Source organism: Doryrhamphus excisus, chromosome 16 (genome assembly GCF_030265055.1).
Source record: "Doryrhamphus excisus isolate RoL2022-K1 chromosome 16, RoL_Dexc_1.0, whole genome shotgun sequence".
NCBI classification, from domain to species: Eukaryota; Metazoa; Chordata; class Actinopteri; order Syngnathiformes; family Syngnathidae; genus Doryrhamphus; species Doryrhamphus excisus.
The window spans coordinates 6302134-6320831 of NC_080481.1; the positions used below are offsets into that span (position 1 = coordinate 6302134).

The 18698-nt window shown below is 45.2% G+C and overlaps 1 protein-coding gene across 7 annotated transcripts in view; it reads left to right on the top strand.

The window, feature by feature from the left end:
* Nucleotides 1-18698, top strand: part of LOC131104068 (nck-associated protein 5-like) — a 70316-nt gene that overhangs the window by 48447 nt on the left and 3171 nt on the right. For 3 of the 7 annotated variants that reach the window (XM_058050811.1, XM_058050814.1, XM_058050816.1), the window contains 12 exons: nucleotides 497-565; nucleotides 1815-1853; nucleotides 1926-2045; nucleotides 6466-6570; nucleotides 7868-8056; nucleotides 8132-11694; nucleotides 12251-12356; nucleotides 12949-13036; nucleotides 15314-15619; nucleotides 16037-16143; nucleotides 16408-16546; nucleotides 16630-16793. In XM_058050811.1, coding sequence (XP_057906794.1) covers nucleotides 497-565; nucleotides 1815-1853; nucleotides 1926-2045; nucleotides 6466-6570; nucleotides 7868-8056; nucleotides 8132-11694; nucleotides 12251-12356; nucleotides 12949-13036; nucleotides 15314-15619; nucleotides 16037-16143; nucleotides 16408-16546; nucleotides 16630-16793 — 4995 coding nt within the window. Of the gene's footprint in view, nucleotides 1-496; nucleotides 566-1814; nucleotides 1854-1925; nucleotides 2046-6465; nucleotides 6571-7867; nucleotides 8057-8131; nucleotides 11695-12250; nucleotides 12357-12948; nucleotides 13037-15201; nucleotides 15620-16036; nucleotides 16144-16407; nucleotides 16547-16629; nucleotides 16794-18698 lie in introns of those variants that run through there. The other 4 variants (XM_058050818.1, XM_058050813.1, XM_058050812.1 and 1 more) reach the window with 4 other exon arrangements.

Genomic DNA, 18698 nt, shown 5'->3' on the forward strand with positions numbered 1-18698 from the left:
TCCTGTCGACCTGCTGGACCTGCAAGCCTCTGCTCCAGGAGGAGGTTGAAGTGCTCTCTTCCCCCATCTTCCAAGCTTTGGGGATTTAATTATGGTCCTCCCCCAGAATCTTTGGGGCTATAATTACGTCTCCAGCATTCCCATAGAGGGATGGTGAGCTCCTCCTAAAGGACAGAGGGTGAGCGGCGCCAGGCTGGCTGACAGCTCCTAACACGCAGCCGGCCTCTGACAAATTGAAAACCCCAGGAGATCAATAGCGCTCTGACCGGTCCCTCGTCAGTTGGAGGAGATATTCTTATTAGATGTGAACCTTAAAGTTCAGCATCATGACTCGCATCCCCTTGACCTTTTCCTCTGTGGTACCTTGGAGAGTTTTATTGGCCACACGGCCTCTTTCTTGACCTTTCTGAAGCTGCTAAATTGTTGCATTCACCCCCTTCACTGGTTGCACGTAAACAACATCCACAATATCTGAACATACCACGTTTCTTGCCAGGAGAGGAACTCGGTCTTGGCCTCGGAGAACGAAAGCCAAAGAGAGCAGTACGAACGTTGCCTGGACGAGGTGAGTGAGATGTTAGTTGTCTTGAATAAAACAAAAGGATCATTTCACTGTGGCTGTTTGTGAGCTGGTGCTGCTCAGGGAGCAACATGAGGGAAATAAACAAGCGTAACTGCTTGCTGAATCACAGTGAGTGGGAGTTCTCATGGAGACAGCATCAGCATCTGCTGGAGGGGGACGGAGATTGGAGATGAAAGTGGCTGATTAAGGGAGCTTATTGTTTACACAGGCTTGCTGAGCATTTGGCCAAACACATTAAGTCCTCATTATTTACAGACACCGGACCCCGAAGAGTCCAATCAGAGGCTGAGTCTCAACTCGCCATATTTACTCTCACCTTTCCTCATTCAATAAGCCAGAACACTCCAGAGCCGGCGTCTTAATGAGGGATCGATACTGGCAACCTGAGCTGCTTCTCTATTAAACTGTGGTCAGCGTGAAGACAAGGTCCAGACGCAACAGCACTTAAGTCCTACACGCCTGGTCTGCTTTCTCTTTATGAGTTGCAAGTTCAACTCCAAGTGCTGAATAAAATGCTGAAACTTTTTCATTGATTAGCAGTCAAGCAAATGTCACATATCTGCTCTTTTCTCTCATTATCTGACAACACTAGCGTCCAAGTGTCTTCCACCTAGATGTGCCATGCAGTTAAACGTACTTATACACGCTAATATACAAGATTCTTAAATCCAGTCCACTTTATTTATGAAACACAAACTGTTTCATAAAAGTGCTGCACAAAACTGTAAATCAATCAATAATAAAAACATACAAATGATACAATAACTAGTAAATAAATAAAAACAATGTATAACATCAAAAAGAAAAGAGTAAAACCTGATCAAATTAAAGCTTTTAACTCACGCTCAGCCATTTTTCCATGAGGGGGCAGAGCTTGGGGCCGACTAGAAACGGCCAGGTCTCTCCTGGTCTCACGTCTCGTCTCAGGCACACGTTGGAGCTGGCCCTTGGACCTCAATAAGCCCACTGGAGTGTCAATTCGGATGAGGTCCGTGATGATTAACGCTAGATTTGATTTATTTTGTCATTTGTTTATCCAGCTTAAGATCACTGTCCATCGTGAGAACAAGGATATGTGAATGACCAACTAAAAAACAGCTGTGGCCGCAAATGGTCCCCGGGCCACAGTTTGGACTACAGTACATATCAATGCTATCTAGTCTCAGCCGGAGGACCAATTATACACCATTCGCTGATTGTTTGGTTTGTGCATCTCTGTGCTCCCTTCCAGGTTGCCAATCAAGTGGTTCAGGCGCTGGTCACCCAGAAGGTCGGTCTTCCTCTTCCCGTGTACGTGATGTAAAAATGCACTTTTACATCTTCTGATCTGTGCTGCCATCAGGATCTGAGGGAGGAATGTCTAAAGCTGCGCACTCGGGTTTTTGATTTGGAGCAGCAGAATCGGGCACTGGGCTTTCTGTTCCAGCAGCGGATCAAGCCTGCGTCGGACCTGCTCCTCCAGGTGGGCTACCTGGCTCTGCTCACATGCTGGGCACCCAAATAGCGAGCAACTCATTCTGAGCACATCTGAAGTTATTTTCCACTTGATTTGTTCCTCAAAGGCTGATTGGGCTCAGCTGGTGATGAAGCCATGACTGACAAAATAGGCAGGAAAACTGATTTGTTTATCTTCATATTCCCACTTCATCCTGGATGAAGAAGTATACTATTTGCACTTAGCAAATATTTGGATCCTGAGAGGTTTATTCTGCTTCATAAAAGGATATGGCTGGAAATTGCCTCAAATCATCGCAGGTCCACCTGAACAGCACCAATCTACTGCAAAGTGCCAGTCTGAAGGAGAAGTAATGAGACAGACGGACCCATCTGTTGTTAGTCATGGTATAATATTGCAGGCGTGGAAGGTCAGCGCTTGGGCCACCGGGTCCTCGCTGTCAATATCAAAACAGGCTGGTGAAAAAAAGTGGACAGAGCTGTCAGTGCTGAAAAAATGAACCAAAATAGATGAGAGAGGATGAGCGGGCATTGGGGACCGCCAGGGGAGATAAGAAGGGAAGAACGGGAGTTGAAAATGGAGCTATCAGTGAGTCCCGGTGCCACAGGGAAAGAGGAGAAGGCAGACGGAGAAAGGAGGAGTGAAACAAAAGCGGGTTTGGTGTCAATCTGAAATATGTCAGAGGCTTCAAGTGGATAGTGATGATGTTGCTAAGGCGACCGGTAGAGCTCCTTCAGCCTCTGCAGTCATTTTTCTTGCCTTCCAGGATAATTGAGCTTAAAGGTAGTTGGTCAGTTTAATACGTGTGCATGAGGGAGGTGCACGTGCAGGATTGATTGGACTTGTCTGGATAGTCACCATATGTGTGTTTGCCCACACTCAATATACACGTTTCCACTGCAGACCGCGTTCTCAGAGGTGTGGAGTCGTGTCACTATTTTCATGACTTTGAACTCGACTTGACAATAACACCAAAGACTTGCAACTCAACTTGGATTTTGACATCAATGACTGATGGCCCTTGAGAAAGCATTTGACCATGTTCCTTTAGAGATCCTGAGTACTCAGGGACTATTGGGTACCAGATCCCCTAATTCAGGTTTGTCATGACCTTTGTCAGAGTCTGGTCCGCATGGCCAGCAATAAGTCAGACTTATATTATGGGTCTCTGCTTTGTGCAGATGATGTGGTCCTCCTGGCCTCATCGGGGCATGATGTTTGGCTTTCACTGGCTGGGTTCACAGCCCAGCCAGTGACAGCTGCTGAAATGAGAATCAGCACCTCCAAGACAAGTGCAAGTGTTGCTCCATGGTTCTCGACCAGAAAAGATTAGAGTACCAGCTCCAGAATCTGCCCCAAGCGGAGGAGTTGAAGTACCTTGGATTCCTGTTCCAAGGTAATGCTAAGAAATGTGCTTTGTTAACATGGACTATTGAATATTGTTTAATATTCAATAGGAATTGATCCTTCAAGGGAAGGATCAAATGCAAGATCGACAGCCAGATTGGTGTGGTGATGTGGACTCTGCATTAATCCATTGTGGTGAAGAGCTTTGCCTTTTGGCTCAGCGCTCAATTTACATGTTGAGACTTGAGACTCACTTCAGAAAAACAACTGTTTTGTCTGATCCGGTTTTTGTAGAAAATGTTGGCTACCATTTTGGTACACTATCCAGTGCTGAAACAAAGCGTCCTATGCATTGCTGACTCCCTCTCCGTTCATTGTTGTTGTTGTTGAGTATGGTGACTAAATAGCCTTCCAAACAAAGTTGCGAGTGCCAGCAAGTTGTTGAAGAAGGTGAGTAACACTATTGAATCCCATCTTGCCAGAATGGATAGTAAGTCCACATCAACATTCCAACATTGCATCCATTCATGGTTTTTAATGAACTATAATTAACTATAATTATTCTCAAATAAAATGTATTTAGAGTTAATATTTTGGGATGTCTGGAGTGGATTCATTGCATTAACGTTATGTCCTATGAGAGGAATTGCCTCGGTTTTCGTAGACCCTTTGGAACAAATTAATAACAGAAAACAATATTTCATTGGAACTTTATCAACAGTCAGTTCAGGATTGCTGGGCTGTTTCTGTCAATGGGATTGATACTGCTTTTTTATTGATCTGTACAAACCACTGTATGAGTTGCTGGCAGCAGCATCGTTGCAATGTCCAGAGCTAACAGTCCTGCCGACCTTGAAGAAATGTTATGCCTTTTACCCCCCCCCCCATCTCATAATATGCTCTGATGGTTTCTTTGTTTTTTATTCAAACTCAAGCATATGTCAGCATTCACATACAATTTCGGAGTTTTGCTTCCCCACAAATGATTCCGATGTGCTGTCCCTTTAAAGGATGGTCGTATGATGAATGTGGAAGATCAATATGGTGGCGCAAACATTCACGTTGTAGAATTATGAAATAACTTCTCTTCCCTGCGGCGCCAAGCGCTCAGAGACTTAATCACCAGCTTTTTCTAGTCCAGCTCTGAAGCTTTTGCTTATCAGTAATTAAAATGTTCTTTGTTTCCCTATGGGCATCTTGAGCTTCCCTGATAAAACGCCATCACGCCTTTGATGGCGGTGCACCTTCGCCGCCTCAGGCTGCTCATTCACGGTGCATAGCAACAGCAAAACTGACCTGGACTGTGGAAGTAGGAATGAAAAACAATGACTGCTTCTCTCTGATAGAAATGGAGTATGGGTGTGCAGCTGCCCCCCACCTCCGACCCGCCTGTAGTGCTTATCAAATATGGTTGGCAATTGGCAATTAAGTGGCCCATTACTTGGGACAAACGCTGCGCTACTTCAGGGCCTCAAGGACAGAGTGTGACCTCATTGCTGCTGTTGCACCGCATGAGGCATTTTGTCAGTATGAAAAGCTCTAAATAGAGCCACACACTTTGTGGTTGTCCTGTGGGAGTGTTTGTTATTCATTTGTGTGTGGAGCGAGAATCTGCAGATAATTGAAACATGGAATGGAACACGCTAGTGAGCCTTTCATAGTGAGACCATCTTTCAAATAGTAGCTTTTAATTACAGGGGATGTCTGATAATTACCGAATCGATATCAGTATAAAAATGTGATATCACTCTATATAGGTATCAGATTTTTTCCCAATCGTGAAAACCGAAAATGAATGAATGAATGTTCATGTCATGCTATACATATCGGTATTGAATTGGGCAATATTGGCATACAGTATCTATTTTCTGCCAAAAAAGCCAACATGGGACATCCCCAGTAATTACACACACTGTATTGCATGTGAGATGATATCATGATATAATTCCTAAGAAAACTGCAGGCTTGCCAGTGTATTTGACTTTGACTCTGGCCTTCAGCCCCAAAAAGAGAAAAATCCATGCTGCCGTGTCACCCGCTCGACTTTTTGGCCAACTAAAACCCCACCCCCCGTGACCCGGCGACATTATTGACTGAATGTTTTATGAGGATGCTGAGGAGGTGAAATCCTGCACCTTACGATAAGATCGGAAACCCTGTGATGCTTCAGTCACATGTCGCAGGAAGGCGATGCCACCATTAAATGTAGACATTAAAAAGGTGGTACCATTAAAAGGGAACTGCAGTAACTGGTAAATCTCTAGCGTTTGAACAAGACCCTCTTTGCTCTGTTCATGCTGAAATACGCATTGATTGGTTTCCATGGCGCCATGACCTATCTTGCAACATCTATGAAAGTGTATTCACAGTTGACAAAAGTTGCTTAGATGCATGTTGTGTTTTGGCTGCAGGCGAAGTGTTGCTAGTTTGCTCATGAGAGACAAATGTTGTCTCGTTTGGAGCCTTGTCTTTTTATTCTCTGAAAACTGTTGAGGACATCCACAGAAATCCTGATTTTAGAAAACACAGCGCTCCAATGGAATGGTAGCTGGTGGCGTTGAAGCTTTGCAATTGATTCAATGTGAGGCTGTTTCTATTAACATGCAAATGTACTTTATATAACTGCGGCATGCATGGCAAAACATACATTTACAAACATATATTGTGATCTCTGGCGAGCAAATTCAAAACAGGTTAATATGATCACAGAAAATCCAGGCTAATTAAGCTGTAAGATGAATGGCTGGAAATGTATTTGGATTTGTCTTCTTCCCACTCAAGCAAATGAATTGGGGGAGAAATTAAAAGGGGTCCCTTATTCCCCGATGCAATTATTTCTTGTTCACTTATGTTTTATTCCAACTGATGATATAAATGTCAGTAAGTTGGAATCCGGCCTGCACACGGCACCACTGGAGACGATCTGATGGACTTTTTCAGGAAATAACATCAATGTATGACTTAACCTCATTCAGTTTAAACATGCATTTTATGCTGCATGCTGCACAAATTCATAGCCAGCCTCCTTTGAATGCCCTCGAATCCCAGATGTTAAGTCTTCATCATTTTTTCATTACAGAAACTCCATTCACGAATCATGGATCTGTCTGCAGCTGACTTGCTCCAGGAACCAGAGAGAAGCAAAGCCTTTTTACTGGCTAGGAACACAGATTCTCCTTCGACTGTAAGCTTAATGGGAGGCATCTTGTCTTTTTTTTTTTTTTTTACATTTTCCATTAGTGTGCCCTCGACCCACTCAAGAAATCATTGCATGATATTAAAATACAGAACAGACTATCTAAAGGCCTGACCCCTACCCACTCTCCACAGAGAGAGCTACTGGTATCACCTAACGCCAGGAAGAATACATCCTTATCACATTACCAGAAAGCCATCGATTGAGAGTGGTTTTCAGTAAAAGTGACTTTATGGGACAATGTGCTGCATTAATAATAATAATAATAATAATAATACATTTTATTTGTATAGCGCTTTTCAAAATACTCAAAGACACTTTACAGAAAATGGAGTTGAATAAAAACGAGTAAACAGAGATACGAGTAAACAAAGATACGTTAAAATACAACATTCATTCGTTTATACACAGTTAAAACATGAGTAAAAGCGGGGCGGGGCACAGCAGTCAGATATAAAAAGTTAGACATTAAAAACAGATTTAAAGAGGTGGGTTTTTAGTTGTTTTTTGAAACTGGGAAAGTCAAGGCAAGCACGGAGTGAATGGGGCAAAGAGTTCCAGAGGGTGGGGGCAGCGATGGAGAAGGCTCTGTCTCCCCAGGTTTGGAGCTTGGTCTCACAGGGGAGTGCCAGGAGGTTATGAGAAGAACTTTGAAGTGAATGCGTTGGGGGTGGAGGTGAGGAGGCGGGCAGCGGAGTTGTGAATATATTGTAGTTTGTTGAGGGTTTTGGACGGTGTGCTGTAGAGAATACTGTTGCAGTAGTCCATTCTGGTTGTGATGAATGCATGGATCAGGGATTCAGCAGCAGAGAATGTGATGGACGGAGTCAGGCTATGTTCTTAAGATGGAAAAATGCAGTCCGGTTTAACTGTTTGATGTGGGGTTCGAATGAAAGGGTGGGGTCCAGGAGGATACCAAGGTTGCGGATGAGCAGGGATGGAGTGAGGGTGGCGCTGTCAAATTGAAGATAGAAGTTATGGGTGGGTGTTGTGATGTTTTTGGGACCGATGATGATAATATTTGTTTTGTCACTGTTAAGTTTGAGGAAATTGTGTTCTAGATATCAGTTTTTACCTCTGATTTCCATTTGATATCAGTTAAGCAGTTGGTGAGGGTGGAGTCACCTTCTACATGATGAGTGAGTTGGCTGTGAAATAATCATGTCCAAAACGGATGATTCCCTTGCATGATAAACATGTGTGAGACTTCCTGGTCTTGTTTATTCAAGCCGAGTTAAAACATGTTTGTTGGGGACAGCTGTTCAGTTTGCGTTTGATCTCTCAGGAGATCCAGATGAATGGGAAGTCCGGTCTGCCCATCACCAAGTGTCTGAGCCAGCTGAGTCTGACGGCACAAGCGCCAGCCTACCCACGCAGCAGCTGTAGCAGCAGTGAGTTGTCTTTGTCGAGTGCATGCAGCGAGCTCTCCAGCGGCTCCTACACCTGGAATGATGGACGCTCCTGTGGGAAAGCGGTAAGCATTCTTCACTCCAGCGCCCCGGAGGAAATTTTGAGGAGAGTTTTATTCTTATTTATTCTTGTTTAACAGCAGTCCTCCCTCACATGGGAGAAGAGGCGAAGTTTGGGCTCATCTGCCCCAAGTAACGTCAGTGGGCTGGTAGAGGAGCAGATGCCCACCAGGCGCAAGGAGACCAACATCCTAGAGGGGCTGAGAAAGCTACAGAGAAGAAAGCATAAATCCTCATCCTCTTCCAGAGTCTCCAAGTCTGGCTACAAAGACTGCATGAACTCCAATGAGGGCATTTACTCACTTGGTATCAAGAAAGGCAAGAAAGGGCTGTCCAAGCCCACCCACACGGGAAGAGCTTCTGCTTTTGTAGGCAAGAAGTTCTTGTATGATTCCGATGATGCAGATGATGAGCTTGCACAATCTGGCCATGTAGATGACGTCCCCACTAAAGACAGCTGGTTGTACTGCACAAGGCTCTCCCACAGCATCTCAGACAGCCTGTCTAGCTGGGAGGGATTCCAGGAGATTGGAGGTGGAGGCGACAGTAGTTCAGGCCTTGCAGCGACAAAGCCCCCCACTGCGATGGACTCAAAGGAGCGTCCTGAGAAACTCATGAGTTTCATCAACAGTTGCCTTTCTGAGGCCGGGCGGCCGTCAGCTTTCACTCGAGTTTCGACGCTGCATGTGACCCCTTCAAAACCAGACACCTCGAATTGCTTGTCAGATATGGACGATCTAGAAGAGCTCAGCTGTGATTCTAGAGACTTGTGGACACCCTTAAGCCAACAAGTTGAGCAAAAAGAGAGGATTTCTAGGGATAGTGCCAAGCTATTCATCCCACAGCGCTTGCATAGGGACCAAGGACGCACCCAGTCTGCAGACGGGCGACCAGAACCTGTCAGCCTAATTAAGGAAGCTAAAGCGGCCAAGAGTATGTCTGAGGAGAGCATCTTGGCAGTATTTGATGCACAGGGACAGCCGATTGAACTGAGTCCTCAGAAACTTGACAAAAGCGCTATGCCTGAAATTGGTGTTCCGCTTGGTAAAGTGGTGGCCGAATACAATGGACTAGCCCCCCAGGAGATGCCAACAAGACAGAAACCATCAAATCCAGGAAACTATACAGTTGTGGAACCATCGGAATGTGAGATCAGGACAAGCAAAACAAACAGCAGGGGGGGAAACACAGAACGCTTGTCAATGCAGCTAACTCCCCAGAAGAAGCTGATCAAACCACCGGGCGGTCGAGCAAGTAAAGGACATTCTATCCCCCCCTTTCATGAGTCTACCAGTACTAAGTCTGGTGGTGTAAAACTACCTGGTTACAATAAACCTTACTCATCCCCAATCAGATTGTCTAAGGGCACCACCACTGAGCCCAGTAACAGTGGAAACTCAGGAAGTCCTGGTCAGGAAAAAACACCTCCACCTCCAACAACTAAAATGTCCAGGTTCATGAAGAGCTCACAGAGCCCCAAGGTGGCCAACTCCAAGTTGCAGAGCAGGGCCGAATGGAGTAAGGGCTCGTCTCCTAGTTCGCCTAAACTCTCAAGGAGACATGTGCAGTACGCTGACAACGGTGAACAGCCAACCAGAGACAAACACTGTGAAAGCATCAAAAACAAACTCAGGTCCCCTTCGCCACCCCTTCCTCCTGGCCGCACCACCTCTTTACTGATCAAACCAAATTATGACGGGTCGCCTCAAGCACATAAAATAGGGGTGGCTCAGCCATCCATCCCAACCACTGTGAGGGGCCCTCCCCCAAGTTACCACACATCTCTTCAACCAAATATGCAAGCTACACTTCCCATTAAAGATAAAGAGTGTTTGGATACGGATGCGGGCTACGGGACTGCACTTGCACCTCAGAAACTGGTTGACAAAACTAGTCAGCACCTTCAAAAGTCCCCGGCCGAGACACCTTCTACAGGCACTCCCAAGCGTACGATGACAAAAGACTACCTCCCTCCCGCAAACTCAGGACTGGACCTAGATTCCGAAAATGCACCTAAAAACTCAAGGAATGTCCCTCCTCCTTACGGCGCCCTCAGAGGACCCCATCTTCACAACTCATTTGTAAGCAAGAGAGGATCTAGCCATGAAAGCGACTATCAGTCTGTGCAAAAGCCCCAAGTTCACTTAGCTGTACCAGTCAAGGAAGCTCCTCAATCTAAAACAGAGCTACAAAATGCTAAAAATGTCGCCAGCCCACCAAACTCGGTGACCACATCACCTAATTCAGCGGAAAATAGCCAAAAGACTCGCATCCCGATGGGTTTCAAAGCATTTTTGAAATCACCTCCTACTCACAAAAATAGTCCCTCTTTACCAGCAAAGCAAGAAAAAGATCATATCAACTTAGTCTCCAAGGAGAACGTGGCTGCAAATGCCTCTAGCCAGTGTGACATCTTGCAGCCTTCGTATAGTATCGATTCCCCACCCAAGATGTCTCTTCCAGAGGGGAAAAGTGAGGTCCACTGTCGGTCACTGGAGGGAGAAATAAATCCCATTCTGACAGCGGAGGAGGAGGATGTCTGCGATAAAGGGAAAAGGAACAGTCAACTCTTCTCTAGATCCATATCTGTCAGTACCAAAACCCATCTAAAGCCAGCCTTGGGAATGAACGGGGCCAAGGCCCGCAGCCAGAGTTTCAGCACCAACTGCACTGAAAAGCCCCACATTAATGTTCTGGAGGGCCCAGGAAAAATCAGAACTCAGATTATCACCAACTCAACGGAAAGAGGGAATTCTCTGTCTAGACAGGCTTCCTTAGAGGCACCCAGTGTTGCTGGACTAGCAGAGAGTCCTGTCCGTTCTCCCAGGGCAAGGCTCAGCTACTATGGAGGTATGACTGGGGTGAACAATCTCGATGGACTACCTGAGAAAACTTCCAAGTTAAGCTTCAAATACGATGGGCATCAGTCCACTGTGGAGGGGGAGACAGTAACCCCTCACAAGGAGGCACATGGTTTTCCCACCAGTGAAAAGACTGGTCTGAATCACCAATCTGTAAACATCTGTAAGTCTGGTAAAGTCACCTCCCAGTTTCAGTCTCCGGCGTCCTGTCCTTATGGCTCAGAAAACCGTGTTCGAAATGCAGGAGTCACTGCGAGCAGCCCTAATGAGCCAGAATTTAGCTCAGAGGTAAAAACCCAGTCAGACTCGCCAAACAAACCCCCAGATATGGAGGAGAAAAGAATCAGCCCTTCGGCCTGTACTATTGAAGAGAAGGTCATGATGGGAATCGAAGAAAATCTGCACAAATGTCAAGAGCAACAGAAGGTTGCAGCGAGTGAGTCTAAACAGAAGACGGGTCCCTCTCTGGCAAACTGGTTTGGTTTCCGGAAGAGCAAACTTCCAGCTATGACTGGAAAGAAAGCAGAGTCACCAAAAGGAAAAGATGAGAGGAAAGAACTGAAGATCGGATCAGTGCTTGCAGGCAAACAGACCAGGGTGGACAAGAAGAAGGAGAAGAAGAAGAATGAGAGTCAGGAGGCACAGAAACAGTCTGAGATGAATAACAAGCTCAGCTCCATCATGGACCACTGCAACAATCAAATGGGCCAGATTGCCACTCAGATCCAATGCACAACAGCGTTCATTGGCAAGGACCAGTTTGTGAAGGAGCTTCTTGGCAGGTGAGTAAATCAACTAAATCATCATTTTTTAAAAAAGTTATTGCGGGGGACGTCCTGTGACTGTTGCTATCCCACGCTCTCTTTCAACCCAACGATTCGTATCTTTCTAACAAATGGGTTGCCTTCATCCAGGCATGAGCCGTCATGCCGAAAAAGTGTGAGATCAATTTCCTAACAGCAGCTGTACTATACTCCAGTTCTGACTTGTACGAGCACACACCAACGCTTCACTCCACATTTGATTTAGTGTCCAAACATGAAGAGACTCATTTCTACTGGAATTGTAGATAGAGATGAAATCTTCCCTGGGGGGGCATGGCTCAGACGCTAGCTTGGTTATCTGGTAACTGGAGTGTTCTTGGTTCAAATCTCACTTCCTCCTCCGCCAGTCACTGCTTTTGTGTCCTTGGGAAAAATATTTCACCCAACAATCCAAATTTGGTCCCCGGGCGTTGCACTGCTCCTCAAGCGGATGGGACAAATACAGAGACAAATTTGGCTGTACAATATGAGATGTGAAATAAAGCCTTCCTTTTTTTCTTTATGCTCCTCACAGGGCTGCCGGAAAGAGCAACTCGGTGGTTGGCTCTCCAACTGGAATCTCCAGCCCCAGGAAACACACGGAGACGAAGGGCAATATGAAGATCTGTCCAGACGCTGCAGTAAGTGGACATTTTGCTTTGTTTGGACGGGTCTGTCTCCACGTGTCTGCATCAACAAATGTCTGCCTCTTTGGTATGATACCCTCCCAGCAATCCATACTTTGGTTCGTATCTCCCTCAGAGGCAGGCGTCGGGCCATTAAATTAAGACTGTGCTTACTGCCTTGATTGTTCAGAATAACTCCATTTTGTGAGGCCTTGGCATCTTTATTCTTTATTATGAATGAGTAAAAGAGTTGTTGAGAGAGGTTGGGAAAAAGCAATAAAAGGGATGTGAAAGGAGAGAGCTAAATGGAGACAAGAAGAGAGCCCTGCAGAATAACGTAGGGAATTTAATTCTGATGTGGGGTTTTGATAGCACTGAGGAGAGCCCCCTTATCAGAGGCACTCAATTTGACAAAGAGGCCATTTAATACCATTCCCCAAGCCTTCCATCCGTCTTCTCCCTACAAAACACCACAAAGCTGACACTTCATGGCCGCTTTGACTCTCACAGAAAAACACAAGTTTTAAGAACAAGCCCATAATAAACGACATCAATTGTAATTAACAATACCCTCATTTCTATGTAATATCTGTGTTTTACCACACAGACCCTCCTCATTAGTGAGAAGAGCAACCTCAGAGGGGACAACAAAGAGGGGCGGATGGCAGACAACGGCTGTCAAGACCACGTGATGGGTAAGTGTTACCACTGAGCAAAAGGAGAAGTCCAGTCAAACATGACGTGCACCCAGATGATATGTGGCAATGTCTTAGCAGTCACTGAAGCGGGATCAAATAAAACAAATGTGTTCAACAGGATGGCTATTATTGCATTGTGACAGCAGCTTACTCAGCACAGGGGAATTACAGTGTTGGTCACTCAGTCATCCAACTAAAAGGTCACAATGTCAGTGACTGCACATCATTACGCTCTTTGGGGAAAGTGGCAAAGCTGCACTTTCAAAGTTACAACTTTGGAGAAACACAATTAAATTATGTCGAATCTGACAAAACTCTCAACCAGTTATCAATATGCTGGGAATTAAGGGCTTGGCACAGGGAATAACCAATCCTGAAGGGGCACATCAATGTGAAGAGCAGACGGGATGTATATTTATAGGTTATCACATGGTGATAACCATCAGCCCTCGACCTTCGGTCTTGGGCTGATACTGACACTTGGGGGCATGATACCTGGCCTGATACCAGACAAACCATGTGAAGATCTTATTATCACATACTATTTAATCATGAGCTTATTATCACGTACTATTTAATCAAAAGACCATTTTGTTTCCAGAAAATGTTCAGTTTGTTACATGTATTATATCTAAACAGTGTAAACACAACAACTGCAAAAATATTTCAACAATAATATTTTATCACCAGTCTTATCTTATCAATGTCTGACAATTAAAGTTCCATTAATCAAGTTTGGGTTTTTTGGTGACTGGAGAAGCACTAAGCACTAAGCACTCGTGTGCTGTTCTCTGATTGGTTGTTTCACGGGCACGATACCAGAGCAGCGCGCTCTGAGTGGACAGCTACGGGGGCTGATACTGGACATGGTTAAACTCTATATTTTATCAGTATCACTGCCTTGGGCTTTGACACAGTATCATTTCGGCCTTTTCTTGTATCATTCATGGGCGGTTTCTAGGGTACAGGGCCAATTAATATTGTCTTTATTGTATTAAAATTGTCTTTGGAATCTGCATTTTTGGTAATAAATTTTGTAATATAACCATTTTCTATCCATACTTTAAATGGACTGAAATTATTAGGCATCTGTGAGTAACCGTCCTGTACGGCTAGAGTATCTGATTGTCTGGCCGAGTGTTCTGTTCTCTGTAAAGAAAGTATGGTCGCCCTATAAAACACTAGAACGGAAAGTCAAGCCACTTGGAAACTCTCTCTGCACTTTGACTTATAAATGAGGAATACAAACTTTTTAGGGTCCAGAGCACAAAGCCAATAAATACAATGAAACAAATCGTAGCTAACCAACAGACGGTGAAGGTGTCATCACACCAGCTTTTTCTTGCCTCCGAGCATGCAGCGTGGACTTGATATCAGCTCGTGAAAAACTACATTATGTCCGCTTGCTGTTGCCTGGGGCTGGAGTTACGGAGGAACTTGTTATAGTTTGCTTATAGAGAGCATTTTGAACCGCCAGGTCTGGCATTCGATTATACAGCTTAGTAATCTACACCTGCCTCCGCTCTTCTCCTTCTCTCCTGCAAATAAAGGCCCCCCCCAACACCATTCCTGTGTGTTATTTGTGCAGCACTTGTATACTGCACATGAATGTTCTTGAGCACCAAGCTGTCTGTGCCTGTCTGTGCATGTTTACATCAAATCAATTTCGCAGGTTCTGCATGTGCTGGCAGATGTCGGCTGGACGACATGTACATAAGATGACTTGGCCATGTTTTTCTTTTGCGTTCTTATATTTCTAGAGGCACAAATGAAAATGGCTAGTCGTATTTCTGCTGAAAAGACAATTCATTTGTGGAGATACCTACGTCAAGTTCTACAGTACAAAGTTTATGTCCAGAAACGCAATTCAGTAAGCAGCCCCATGTACCCTGTATGTCGCTACGACATGGGCCACGCGGTGTCCCTCCGTCTGTTCCCGCCTGCAGACGGGCGCTCACTTAACGATGACCATCTGCTGTTGTTCATGCACCCTGACCAATGGTTCCAGCGTGTCCTTGAGTTGTAGCAGGACTCGCTCCATGCCAGTTTTTACTCCAGGAGTTTTCTGACCGGACAATTAGGCATCATTGATTTGGATTCCTTTTAACATGGTTCAAATGTTTCTTTTCTTTCCTTTCCACTGGTGGCTGAACCCTCTGCAGACGGCCTGTACGCTCACCAGCCTTTCCGTTGTGTGTGAAGCCCTCTGTCCTCATCCTGTGTTGACCCCTGCCTCCCCACACTCCTGTCACACTCCTTTCCTTGTCACTTTAGGCACCGGGTGTCAGATGAGAACGCTGGACAGCGGGATCGGCACCTTTCCTCTCCCCGACTCGGTCACCCGAGCTAGTGGTCGCCACATCCCCAAATCTGAGTCGAGCCCAGATGGGGTGACCGCCCAGTTCCAGGCAGAGTCTTCCTCTCCTCATACAGACCCCTCACAATCCAGTGTCAAAGTGCCTTCCCTTCCCAAATCCCCCCTGCATGCTCCTGCCAGCTTGAGTCACTCCCTTTCCGACCCATCTGTGACCTATGGTGGTGACGCCTCGGACGCCCAGACTCGATTGCCCCAACCGTCCCGTAAGTCATCTCTTCATGAATTTATTCAGTCAGAAAAACTCTACTTATGGCTTCATTCTGTTGTTCTCATCACACATTTGCCTCGCTCCACATGGAATCAGTGGTGTACGTCTTTCATGGCTGAGCAGCTAAGGTTGTTGATTCCACTCATTTGGACACCAAGGCATCTGGTGTTAGCTAACAGCCTGACGACTCCACTTTCTCCAGCAGCTTAGTATGTGTCAAGGACGCCACAGAAATGCTATTTGTTTGTCAGTGAAGATCATAAAACACCCCCAGCCTCGCCATTGGCGGGATTCATGGGATGTAATCAGTTGACTGATTATGTCCGCAACCCGTTTCACCTCCGTGCAGCCGTGCCACTGCAGTCGTGTGCCTTGCGTGACTCATCCCTTTGCTGTCTTTTTGGACTTGCAGGTGCCAGTCGGACCAAGAGGCTAAGTCTCTTCACCCCACAGAGCAGCATCTTGTCCTCCACTGAGGCCATAGAGGATGAAACCGGGAGGAAGAATGATGGTCCTGCTGTAAGTTAGTTTGCGGGTGAGGGTAGGGGCTATCTAACTCTAAACACTGATGCAAATGAGTATGTGCAGTAAAATCATAGCATGTGCAGTACAAGCAAACTCTGCTACCGAGGGGGTTACTGTTATTATAACTACAATAACATCAAGACTACTAAGGGTGTCTATAAACTTCATTTTCCTTCAGACAAATCAAACATAAGACTCAAATGTAGATGATTCTTCCTGTCGAGTCTTTAACAAGCTTCTTCTTCTTCGTCCAACAAGGAGAGAGCCTTGTTGGTTTGCAATATGTATTCGGGCAGCAGCAGTGGCAGCGACACCGAGACAGAGCTGGAGCGACCCAGGAGCACTTTGAGTCCGCTCCAAAGGCCGCGGATCAACCGCTGCCAAACGAACGACGCAGGTCAGGCACCTTCCTGCCGAAGATAAGACTGCATTTTCGAAAAGCAGGAAGTCACAGCTATTGTCCCCGTGCTTCCTCCACAGCAGCCGAGAAGACACTGAGGAGGGGCAGTATGGACAGCTCCCTGTCCATCATGCACTTCTACCAGCAGGAGATGTTCTCTCACCTGGCGGAGAACAGCAACAGGATCTGCGACTACAACCTGTTGTGCAAAGACACGCCCCTTCCAGCAGGAGACATACTCAGCGTGAGTGCTGAAGCCCCAAGGCTTTCTTTCATGGGGAGATTTTCATAGCAAAAGCCGACTAATTGCTTTCGATCGGCTCGCCATCTCGTGTCAGCGGGTATTTGCCTACCCATATTTAACAACGGCCAATGACAAATGAGGACCAGAGACCGTGAAATGGCCTCCAGCCGCTGCCCAGGACAGCCCAGCTTCCCTCCACTGCCCTGATGCCGGGCCTGACATCAAAATCTATATTCCGGGGGAAAAGCATCTGACTCAACACTTGTGTACGTTTGACTTTGTTCAGTGGGTTTTATTCTTGACCTTCGCTGAACTCAAACGAGACGACTTTAAATGGAATCAAACTTTACTGTGGGCGTTGTCAAGTGATCTCCACCAGTGCGGTACAATTACCTTAAAATGCAAAAACAGGGCACATTCTAAAAACAGAATCTAAGAACAATTTTAACAAATGAAACTCTCTTTTTACCAGTAGTAATTTCATTATTAACAGATTGAAAATATTAAGAGAAAGAGCTGTAATGTCATGAAAATAACAATATAATATCATGAGGAAAATTTTAGTAGCATAAAGTGGAAATATTCATGAAACTCAATAATATGCAAAAACTAGTTATAATGCTACCAAAATTAAGTCAAAATATTATGGAAAAATTATGAGAACTTAACCCCAACGTAAGAAGAAAGCTGAAATACTTTGGAAAAAAGAAAAAAATTCTTCAGTGGAATACAATAAATCATGAGGAAAAATAAATGTTATTTTAGTAGCATAGAGTTTAAATATTTAAAAAAAGAAGTATTTTCAAAGTAATTTTTTGGAAAATTGATTCTAGAAAAAAGTTCTGGCATTATACAGTCAATAATAAAGTCAAATTATTGTGGGAATAAAGTCACAATTATTAGAAGACATTTTACAAGAAGAAAAAAAAGTAAGAATGCGGTCGGAACATTAAGAGAAAAAAGTTGTATTCTAAGGAGGAACAGTTTTTACAAAAATAAACTCAAGCGTCCCACCGCTGAGGTGTCGTTGGCACGTTGGCCAAGTTTGGTGCCTGCTGTCAAAGCTCAAAGATTTAAGCGCCTTTAACAACCTTCCGCAAACACTCGGGAGAGCGATGCAAAGCTCAGTGGCTCTCATCAGAGCCCTCATGGCCCCCACTGGCCCCCCATTCATCATCCTGACAGCACCTGACAGTCCAGCTAACAGCACCTTCTCCCCGCCTCCCTCTGAGTCTCCATTTTCAGGAGCGCGTCTCCTGCCGTAATCCTCTCGGTTTGATGTCTCTCTTTGGTCTCTTGTCTCGCTTTTATTTTCACCTCGTCATCCGTCTCCCCTTCTTTCATTCTTGTCCCACACATCTTCTCATCGTCGGTGCCAGGGAATAAGATTGTCACAGGAACAATGGATTGTTGGAGTCTTGGATCCATTCTTGGTGGCTTTTGGTCCAAAGTGGCCAGCATTAGCATGCAATGCATCTCGGTTATGACTTTTGTTTGCATGGAGAGGGAGTGGAAAAGGAACATTGCTGCCCACAAGGAATGTGAAATTTGAGTTTCCTGCTGAGATCAATTTGTTTACTCTGCAGTATAACTAAGCTGCCAGCTCGGCCATATTTGTTATTTGGACCAAAAATTCCATCACTATTAGGTCTCATTGTACAGCAGCAAAGACTTAAAAATATCTCACTTTCTCTTAGACCATGAATGCATCATGGCTGAGTTCTGAGTTCAGTTTCACAAAAATGGATGAAAGAAGAACTGAGAAGTCGGGAAATGAGAGTAGGAGATGTGCTTTTTCAAAAAATAAGGGCCTAACTTAGGGGTGGACAAACTTTTTGACTCACGGACCGCATAAATTTAACAAAATTGACGGGGGCCCAGATTATATATTTTACACATATAATT